The 11,151-nt window shown below is 49.7% G+C and overlaps 1 protein-coding gene across 1 annotated transcript; it reads left to right on the top strand.

Annotated features, from left to right (window-relative positions):
• The first annotated feature begins 9,107 nt into the window (after positions 1 to 9,107).
• LOC119298601 (tetrahydrocannabinolic acid synthase-like) lies at positions 9,108 to 10,850 on the top strand. Its single transcript, XM_037575941.1, has one exon. It carries the CDS (start codon positions 9,108 to 9,110, stop codon positions 10,656 to 10,658), a length of 1,551 nt encoding a protein of 516 aa, XP_037431838.1. The 3' UTR covers positions 10,659 to 10,850.
• Positions 10,851 to 11,151: the final 301 nt, after the last annotated feature.

Raw genomic sequence — 11,151 nt, 5'->3', positions numbered from 1 at the left:
GAAAGTGTCAGGTGGTAAATGCAGAGGGATTCATTCACTGGCATTGTTCCTCAAGAGGCCATTAAGAGGCGTAACCGCGCACATCATCCGTGTCAGTTCCACCAACAATTGCTTAAAACCGCGTACATCATCTGTGTCATAACGATCATAGACAGGGCTACGGCTCCTACCGTACGGTGCTCGATCGCGGCGATCGTACCCAGAGTTACATGGACTCGTTTGGGACTGCCGTATCGTCACCGCCTCGTCTGGGACTGTCATATCTGTCACCGCCTCGTCTGGGACTGCCGTATCTGTCGCCGCCTCGTCTGGGACTGCCATGTCTGTCATCTCTTTCATTGTCATCAACCCTGAAGGCATATTCAACTGTCACTACCCTGTCCAATATCTTGCTGCACAGAAACCGGAAGGGATGACACCCAACAAAGAGAAATGTGATGTAAAATTCTGCAGGAGTCAAACAAGATAGCAAGGAATATATTATAGTTTGTAGATACATCAGACTTTTTTTTAATTTCAACCGTGAGGGCAGAGAACAAAGGAGGGGGGCACACCAGACAGAGCCAACGATTAGGCGATTGAACCTGGCTCGCCAGAGGATCACATCGTCTCGGTAGCATTTGAGGGTCGCAGCAAGGGATGGCGAGCCATCCTTGGACAGGCAAAACGGTCCCATGCGATCAGGAACTGCACACCGGAGGCCCGGTCGGCGACATTCCAAAGAAGACGCGTCGGATCTTAGCAAGAAATGCGAACACCGCCGGGGGGAGCCGTATGGCCGCCATGGCGTAGTTTGGGATGGAGTCGAGGACCGCATTGATCAACATGAGGCGCCCCGCCCAGAATAGTAGGCGCGCCCACCACCCCGCAAGATAACGGTCCACCTTAGCGATCACGGGCGCAAAGTCGTCGAGCTTGAGCTTGTCGCGGGAAAGGGGCAGCCCGAGATAGGACTGGGGGAAGGAGCCGACACTGCATTGGAATGTGGCTACGATCACAACTAGGGCATCCGCCAGGACATCCATGGCGACGAGGGTGCCTTTGGTGAAGTTGATCACGAGGCCCACAGTCGAGGCGGACAAATCTAGAATGACCCGCAACCGAGCCGACGCCGCCAGTTCCGCCCGCATGATGATTAGCGTGTCGTTGGCATACTGGAGCACCACCAGGGGCGCCCCATCGACTAGGGGTGGTGGAGAGCCTCGTCCCCCAGATCATCTGTTGGAGCACGTCGGCAATGAGGAGGAACGGGTAGCCGGGTAGGGGAAAAGAGGATCGCACTAGAGCAGCCCTTTCAATACCGTGAACCACCTTCCCAGCACACCATTAAGTAGCATGGCCGCCCTCGAGGAATGGAAGATGAGGTTCATCCAGTCGCACCAGGTGGGGGGAACCCTCACATCTCTATGATCAGGCGCAAGCTGGGCCAAGCGATGGAGTCGAGGGCATTTGCGAAGTCAAGCTTGAAGGCGAGGGTGGTCGCGCCACGCTTATGACAGCATTGCACAAGCTCGGCCGCATACATGAAGTTTTCCTAGATGCTTCGCCTGGACAGGAAGTCGGACTGGTCCTCATTGATGAGCTCAACAATCTACTTACGGAGCCTCATCATGATCCCACGGCATAGGATTTTGACGTCCCTGTTCTTGAGAGAAATGGAACGGAAATCCCGCGGAGTCGAGACTCCTTCCTTTTTGGGCAGCAAGGTGATGAGAGCTTTGTTGATCTCGTCGAGGCGCGCCATGCCCAAGTGGATGTCGTCGAAGAGCCGCTGAAAATCATCAGCGACCGCGGGCCAGGCGGCCTGGCAGAAAGTCCGCACAAGCCCGTTTGGTCCCGGTGCACGGACGCAGATTTTTCAGGCATATGCTTCGGAGCCCTGCTATCTTGACCATTCATCACTGTAGTGTGTCTCGAGATGCGAGGAGAACCTATCTCTTGATCAGGAGGAGTAGTTCTATATGACAGTATGTGTGCTTCGTAGGTCCTCCACAAGAATAGTGGCCGGCTGTAGACCTGTGGGGTTTTGTTCTCTTCCTCATAGTGCCCAGCATCTCCCAGGCTCCCAGCACAAAAAGCATTATTGTATGAGGTCCATGTCTCTCCTTCAAAGCTCTGTCACATGCATGCTCAATCTGTCTCACACAAGCTATCTCTTTCCTCACGCTCTCATATGCTGCACAAGCTCTTTTTTACCTACGAAAAATAAAAGGCTTTCTCTTAGACTCGCACACTCATGTTCTCTCTAAAATAGCACTTTCAGAATGACACTGTTCTCTCTCTCTCTCTCTCTCTTTCACTCCTCTCACAGGTTCTCTCTCCAGTTTCTCAAAGCAAGTTGTTCTCTAACCCCGCAAGTTCTCTCTCATTCAAAGTCCACACTTTTTCTCAACGAAGAAGTAGCCAGCCCTCCAATGGCGGCCGTGGCACGATGATACACTCTGCGGCGTCCTTCTTTCTCTGCAACACAATCCAAATGGTAGCAAGGACATCAGAGATAAAGAGAAAGAACTCTTCTGCGCATGCTGTACAGGGACTTTTTGCGAGTTCCCTTGTCCTTGTCCGCTTCCTGATGTCTTTTGTCTAGGTAGCAGGGTCAGGGACAGGGGAGCAGTGGCCTACCACTTCATAGGGTGATCACAATGGACATCCTGTGTGCACCAACGTGGTTAAGAACTGCAAAACCTGAAGATGAGCTTTGGCCGTGCCATGACCTCGTCTATCCCGAGGAATACATGCGACAAAAGCCTATCAAGTTGTGCTCTGAGTTCCATTTGCTCTTTTCTATCAGCAGTAGTGAGCCCATTAATTTCACAATGTTTATCAATATTATCTAACTTGAGTAAAATGTCTTTCTTCAATTTAATATACCAAGCATTCATATTTCTGTTCCACCCTTTCAATTTGGGCCTAAGCAATCTAAATTTTCCCAGTAATCTGTCCACACTGTCCCCAGTGATGCTGTTGTCATTACAAACATCATGGATAATCTTATTAATCCCCTCCCTCAAGAACCAGGCATTTTCAAATCTGAAAATGGGATCAGATTTTTGAATGTCACCAGAATCCAAGAGGAGTTTGGTATGATCAGACTTTTCTCTAGTTAGAGCTGTAATCTGGGTCAAGGGGTATACCTCCTCCCATTCTGTGCTACATAAAATCCTATCAAACTTTTCAAATGTGGGAACAAGTAAATTATTTCCCCATGTAAATTTCTGCCATTCATTTCAAGCTCTCTGACTCCAGCTTGTTCCAAGATAGCATTGAATAAAAAGCTCCAATGTCCAGGAGTACCAGGTTTATTTTTTCACTTGCTTTTCTAATAATATTAAAGTCCCCTCCAATCAAAATGGGGTTAATACTCGTCTAGAAAGTTCTAGAGAGCTCAGCTAAAAATTTAGCTTTCCTCTCTGGTTGGGCATCTCCATAAATCACCACTAGGTCCCAAATAAACCTAGTTTTTAAATCCTGCACTATCATTTTTATATGGTAATCCCCTTCATCTTGTGAGATCACATCAAGAGTAGTATAATTGACTCCTAATAAAAGTCCACCAGATTTCCCCCTAGCTGGAGTGAAATGCCAATGGAAGTCTCTACCAGCACAAATTTGTTGTAATTCATTTCTAGAAAACTGTTGTTTCATGGTCTCTTGTAATCCCAGAAAATCAACTTTCATATTCATAATCATTTCTCTAAGGAATCTTTTTTAATGTCTCCCTCAAAACCTCTCATATTTCACAAAATACCTCTCATTTCTTTCTTTTTTCTTTTTCTTAGCAGAAGATTCTAAAAAAATTACAGTATAGGCAGTTTTAACCCCAGAACCTCTAGTGGTTTTATTTTTTCCTTTTCCCTTTTTTGATGAGAAAAGCTCTCTGACTATTTCCCAATCCTCATCTTCCCTTCCATCCTCTCCATCTTCGCCCTGATCTAAAAGATCTTCTAGGGTATGTTCCCGAGTGTCAATAATCTCATCCCCCTCAGGCACATTAGGTTGCTTTTGTTTTTTATTAAAGTCAGACAACCACAGATCAATTCTAGCCTGTTCCACATTTTTTATCAATTCTAAATTGTGTTTAATCATACCAGGATTATTTCCCAATTTAACTCCAACCCCCTCAACAACCTTTTGAAAGAAACTGCCAGAATTTGGAAAATTCCCAATACAGGTCAACTCACCATAGTTGTCCTTCTTTGCTGCCCTCTCCTTGGCTAGCTCTATGATATTGCGATCTTATTTTCCTTTTAATCCAATGCACCTTCTCAACTCTTCCTCTTCATCTTTAGGATCAGCATCTCCTTTACCAGCCTTCATAATCTTGGTCTCAAAAGAGTCCGTCTCCTGGCTAGCTATATAGTCCACCGGCTCTACATATCCCAGCCCAATAGCTTGTGCCATTAGTTCTTGATCTGTCATATCCCCACCCTCATCCTGTTTGTCCTCAAGCACCATATCTTCATCAAAAGCTTCCACTTCCTCTCCCTCAGTAGTGTTTTTATCTCCAGATTGTGACCTTTTCACATTCTCACACCCTTTCAGATTGATCTGAAGCAGCTCATGTTGCCTCTTGACCTCCTTTTCAAGTGTTTTCCTAACAATCTACATTTCCTTTCTCCTTTTTTTCTTCCAGCATCGGCTGTGCAGTCTGTCTAGCAGCCAATTCCTCTGCTTTTTGCAACCTAAGCATCAGGGTTTCCTCTCTCCCATGTGACTCTGCAGCTACATCTGCCTCTGTTCTCTTTAGGAATTTCATTGGTTTGGCAAATCTCCCCAGTCTTCAAAACCAATTGTTCATACTGTTTCAGACCCAAACTCCCCAGGCTCATGTTCTGTTTCCCAGTGTCTGCTTGTTTGCTTTTCTTCTGCATGTCATTCTCTCTTTGTGTCTCAAAATTTTCTAGATCTAAATATTCCAACACCTTCCTTTTATTTCCCTCCTCAAACTTGTAGCAACCCTGTTCAGCAACTGAGTCAAACTCAAAGTTTATGTCATACAAAAGCAAGTCTTTAGTGGCTATCTCAGTCCCTACTGGAATCTTGTGTATGTCTCTCAACCCAACTTTCATTTTTATCTCTTCCTTGGAATGTATGTGCTCTACATCAACCTCCACTACTCGCCCCAAAGCAGAGCCAATCTCACACACCCCCAAGTAATGTCTCAGGGTGTCAGGCGCTCCCCACATTTTTATCCACATAGAATGTAACTTCCCCTTGGCTTTATCATCTGGACACCAGAAGTCAACCTCAACCATTGCTCATGTCCCCAGTAAAGTGAATTTTCCAATGTTCTTTAATTCCACCAGTTTAGCTTTGTAGGAAATCTTATCAGAAAGGTTGTAGGACTTTGAAATTTGGCTCTCCAGGTCCATCCCCATTCAAACATCTTGGAGAATCCATAAGCTACTGTGGTTTCATTCAGCTGTCCAGATTGAACCTTTACCAATGCCATTGGGTTTGTATGCTCAGCAGCTACAATGTCTTTAGTGTGCTGCACCAATAAACATCCCAAACCCATAGCTCCATATTCCACATACTTAGCTACAGGTTTGGCTTGCTTTAGAACTGTGCATTCATCAGTATTGTGTGATACTCTCTGGCACACCACACAAGAAAGTTTATTTTTGCAGTCACTCTTAAGATGTCCATGTTCTTTGCATTTGACACAGAACAATTCCTTGTTGTTGTTCCTTGGTTCTTTCTTCTTTGGCACATCTTTTTCCCCTTCATCTTTCTGTTGCCCCTGTAGCTTCAGAGTCTCCTGTTTTGGCATGTTAGAAAGCACATACTGGTATTGTTGCGGCATTTGTTCCTGTGGCATGCATGAAGCCAAATTGTCCCAGACCTATTCCAACAGGTACCAGCTGAGGGAAGCTAGGTTTGTTCATCATAGGGAAACCACCTGCCACCTGCATCTGTCCCCTTTGCATACCCACCTGTTGAACATTAGGATTGACTGTAGCAAAACTACTGCCAGATCCAATCTCTTCAATCCCACCATGAACACTTTATTGTTGCCCCCCACTCTGCCTGGGCCGAAATTTCCTGTCTTGCCATCAAGATCTCTACCATTTCCCATAGAGATACCTTCTCCCCCCAGAACCACTGTTGTTGGTCCCAGATCCCCCTCTGTAATTTCCATCTCTGTTCCTCTAGTCAAAACTATCATGATCTCTCCCATCTTGTCTATTGAAACCTCTCTCAGAATTGTTAGGCTTGCTATAATAATTACCTCTTCCTCCGAAGCCTGTTCCCCTGCCTAGCCTTGGACGCCAATTCTCCTGTCTATTAGCCATGTTCTCTTCTTCTCCCCAGGCAATCTCTTCTTCCTCAAGCCCGGTCTCTCTGTTCGCCGTCGCCTTGGATTTTTTTGGGTTTGGGGGGTGGAGGAAGTCTGGTTCTGGAACGAGAGGTGGAATGCCTCTGTTATATATGTCGATCCCCTCCACGCCCCTTCCTAGGCACCCAATGTTGTCCACCTTATTGGGCCAGGTGCCCATAAAGCCCACTTTACCAAAGCTCACATGTTCCCACTTTCCTCCTCTGATGTCTTCTCTGTTCTTTTTCCAGTAATCTGAATTGCCCCCCCCCTCCTCTGAATTTCATCAACCACTTCCTCAAGCATATGATTTTCAGGAATATCTAGATTGAAAGCTTCCTTATCAATCCTGTCCAGCCTCTCATTCTCCACAAAACTAGAGACATCAACTCTTTGGGGAAGGTTAAAATCATCAGGCTCAATATCACTTAAAAACTCAGGGAATCTGGTATAACCCCAGATTATTGGATTTGTAGGTTTCATTTTAACAAGTGCCATATTTATATTACCACAATCATAGTTTCCCCAGCTAGGAGAATCAGTCTGAATCAGGTCCCTACTACACTCAGTTTGGATCCTATCAAATTTCTTCTTATCAGCATCACCCTCATGTTTCAGAAGCAAACTCTGAACATATTGATTCATTTTTTTTTCATTTTTCGATTGACTCGCTTGATTCGGCTTTGCATATCAATATCATAAGATTTCCCTCTATATTTGCAGGCAAAAGAAACACATGAAGGGATGGGTTTGCAGTCATTACCTGCATCTTCATCCTCATCGGAATCGGTACCCGAATCTTCGCTAGCCAACCTCCAGAAGCGGTTGTGGGCTAGCGAAGGCTTCAAGCATCGTTTCCGGTGAGGCGTGCCGAGCAGCGTGGAGTCGGGGTTGTCAGAGTTGGGGCGAGTCGAGCATAGCGACGTGGGGTCCGCGCCTCCTCCTGCAGTGGCTGGACCACCGGATCTTGGCGAATCTCGATCGGCGCCATGGCCGAGCCTGGGGCAGGGAGGGCCAGAACCCCCTCGCGGGATCTGAGTGCCGATTCCGTCATGGCCGGGCGAGGTTCGTTGTCTCGAAGGAGGTGAACACGACCCACTTCCTTGCCACAGCCCTCACCGGCGAGTCCGCCTGATCCATCGCCCACAGCAGCACCTGGAGCGGGTGCTTGCGTCAACCCCGCCCGAACAGAGATCTCTCCTCCACTGCCGTCAGACTCTCGAAGGTTTCCTCCGCCTCCGCATACATCTCCTTTTTGCTGGTGTACCACGAACCGATCTCCCGCAGGCGAGCGCGCAGGCGCGCATCCCTGCCTGCAAATCTCCTCATCTTCTCCTCGCTGATCTCCACCATCGCCGCCGCAGTCGCCAACCAGGAGAGAGGGGGACGAGGGAGCTGGGGAAGGAAGTGAAGGACCGAGAGGGAACGGGGCGAACTCACCATAAGTATTGCCCGAATTTAATCCCCCACCGGCTGCGATTCCTCTCCCACCGGCCGCAATTCCTCCCTCGCCGGCTCCCGAGACGTCGCTCCCGCCCGGGTCCTTCTCCTCGATGTGCACAACATGACAAGGAAAACGATCGTGGTGCCAGGGGCCAACACGAGCCCTCTCCTGGTCCGCGTGTCCACCGTGCACCCCCACTCGTCGACGAGATCCACCGTCGCCAGGTGCGGGCCGAGCACGACCTCCCCGCGGTGCAGCCTGAGAGTCGTCGCCGTCCATAAATTGGCGGCGAACCACGCCGGCCACCGCCATGGTGCGGAGTCGCCTAGCGAGTCGCCAAGGAAATGTGACGGGGCCGTCATCCCGATCATCGTCTCTGTTATATGAATTTAGAGTGTGAAATTTAAATATGTGGTTGCAGGGGACGGAAATGCTCTCTGTGGATATACCATAGGTCAATTTTGTGGTATATGCGGATGTAGATGCTCTTACTATTCCTCTCATGCTACCCACTGTTCGGGATCCATTTACTTTCCACTAGCGCTTAGTCCTCGGCCAAGTCATATTTTGCTTTTGTTCGATCGTGACATGCATGTGGACCTGTGGTGCACATGGCCACATGTTCATTCAGATGTCAACGATAAACCCAGCATAGTCGTGTAGTGTGTCTTATTCTTCCTGACAATTATTTCCTCCTTTATTCATTCACAAGGATCATAGCATCACTTGTAATAAGAGAAAGAGTACTCTAAGAGAAATAACCACATCCCGGGCGATGTCCATCCAGATATTCGAAAGAGAAAATTACAATGATTATAGATGACATGAGTAAAATCAAGCGGCATAAATCACATAGTGTGTCTTTGTTATAGCTAGCGCGCTGGTGTCCTCGGCCAAGTCATATTATGAAATGTGTGCTCTCAAGAAAATAAAAAGGAAACACATCAGATCTACCGTCTAATAGTCATGATATCTTACATTGAGATCCGTATAAGTTTCTTGTTTTAGTTTTTTTTTCGTTCTTACACATTCCGTCTCATAATATAAGAGCGTCGCTGACACTAGTGTGCTTTTATAGTATGAAACAGAGGGAATACATGTTATATCACTTTGACCATGACTTGATCCACTAAGACCTAAACAATTGAGGAGGACTTTCTTGCTACGGCATACTCCCTCTGTAAACTAATATAAGAGCATTTAGATTACTAAAATAGTGATCTAAACCGCTCTTATATTAGTTTACGGAGGGAGTAGTATATAAGTGCTTGATACGGCAGGTAGTCTAAGCACAGCATATATACGCGTACTCTTGCTTGGTGCGATACAACCAGCAAAAACAAGATGGGCATGCTACGAGTCGGAGGCTGCTTAGCACTCGCCTTCTCTCTGAGCTTCTTCTTCTCGTGCTCCGTTGCTTCTCCAGCTGATGGCTTCCTCCGGTGCCTGCTGAGCGCCAAGATACCCAGCGAGCTCGTGTACACGCAGAGCTCCACCAACTTCACCGATGTGCTGGCCTCCACCATCAGGAACACCAAGTTCCTCACCAACGCCACGGCGAGGCCGCTCTGCATCGTCACGCCCGCCGACGCCTCCCACGTCCAGGCCGCCGTGGTATGCGGCCGCGGGCATGGCGTGCGCCTCCGCGTGCGCAGCGGCGGGCACGACTACGAGGGCCTCTCGTACCGGTCCGTGCGGCCTTCCGAGGTGTTCGCGGTGGTCGACCTCGGCGCCAACCTCCGGGCCGTGCGCGTCAACCGGCTCGAGTCCACGGCCTGGGTCGACTCCGGCGCCACCATCGGGGAGCTCTACTACGCCATCGCCAAGAACGACTCCCGGATCGCGTTCCCGGCCGGCGAGTGCGCCACCATCGGCGTGGGCGGCCACTTCAGCGGCGGCGCCATCGGCATGATGATGCGCAAGCACGGCCTCTCCGCCGACAAGGTCCTTGACGCCAAGCTGGTCAACGCAGACGGCCACCTCCTGGACAGGGCCGGCATGGGGGAGGACCTCTTCTGGGCCATCCGGGGCGGCGGCGGCGGGAACTTCGGCATCGTGCTCTCATGGAAGGTCCAGCTGGTGCAGGTCCCGCCGACGGTGGCGGTGTTCAACATCGCCAAGACGGTCGCCGAGGGCGCCGTGGACATCCTCGCCAGATGGCAGCACGTCGCGCCGGTTCTCCCCAGCGAGCTCACCATAAGGGTGATCGTGCAAGGGCAGCAGGCCATGTTCCAGGCCCTGTACCTCGGCCCATGCGACTCGCTGGTGGCGACGATGGGCGACCAGTTCCCGGAGCTGGGCATGACAAGCGCCGACTGCCAGCCGATGACCTGGCTGGAGTCAGCGGCCACGCCCTTCATCAGCTTCGGCAGGAACGGCACGCTGGAGGAGGCGCTCCTGAGCAGGACCGCCGGGCAGAGCAGCGCCGGGAAGATCAAGTCCGACTACGTCCAGCGCGCCATCCCCAAGGCCGCGTGGGAGGAGATCTTCTCCTGGTTCACCATGGACGGCGCCGGGTTCATCTTGCTGGAGCCCCACGGCGGGTTCATGGGCAGCGTCCCCGCCGCGGCGACGCCCTACCCGCACCGGCACGGCGTGCTGTACGTCATCCAGTACATCGCGTTCTGGCAGCAGGGAGGCGACGGCACGGCGGCGACGGCCTGGATCGGCGGCCTGTACGACTTCATGGGACAGCACGTGAGCAAGAACCCTAGGCGGGCGTACGTCAACTTCCGGGACCTGGACATCGGCCAGAACGATGGCACGCCGGAGAGCGGCGAGGTGTGGGGCGAGCGCTACTTCGTGGGCAACTACCGGCGGCTGGCGGCGGTGAAGGCGGCCGTGGATCCCACCGACTACTTCAGCAACGAGCAGAGCATCCCGCCGTTGCGTTGACGGAGACGGAGACGCTGACCATGCGAGAGATGCCATGAATTAACCATTCGTGATGCATGGGCGGCTACTGGCTACTGGTCGAGATCCGTTTACTTTCCTTTGCTGAATAGTATAAACAAGGGTGGAGTACCATCGAATTATATTCTTGTTTTTTTGTTATCGTTCTGCTGGTTTCAGTCTACTTTCCTGGATGAACGATACTTTATCAAATATATGAACTGTGCCTTGGTTCGATTACATGCATGTGGTTTTTTTTTTTTTTTTGAGGAAGATTACATGCATGTGGTGAGTGGAGAGGATGAGCCTGCTCATGGAGATGTCAACGGCAAGCCCAACATAGACATTCATTGAATTTGATTTGATCGCACCATTTTTCGGGACGGTGGAGTATACTATAAAATAAGGGACCAGCTAGAGATTAATTGGCTGAAAACAAAATTTGGGTCAACTAAGCGACCATAATTTTTTTAAGGGCAATGTGCTAGATTGCCTT

The sequence above is a fragment of the Triticum dicoccoides genome, chromosome 5A, assembly GCF_002162155.2.
Source record: "Triticum dicoccoides isolate Atlit2015 ecotype Zavitan chromosome 5A, WEW_v2.0, whole genome shotgun sequence".
NCBI classification, from domain to species: Eukaryota; Viridiplantae; Streptophyta; class Magnoliopsida; order Poales; family Poaceae; genus Triticum; species Triticum dicoccoides.
This window is presented reverse-complemented; position numbering and strand designations above follow the sequence as displayed.

Coding starts and splice junctions, on each gene's coding strand:
- LOC119298601 (XM_037575941.1), top strand. CDS start 9,108: ATGGGCATGCTACGAGTCGGAGGCTGCTTAGCACTCGCCTTCTCTCTG.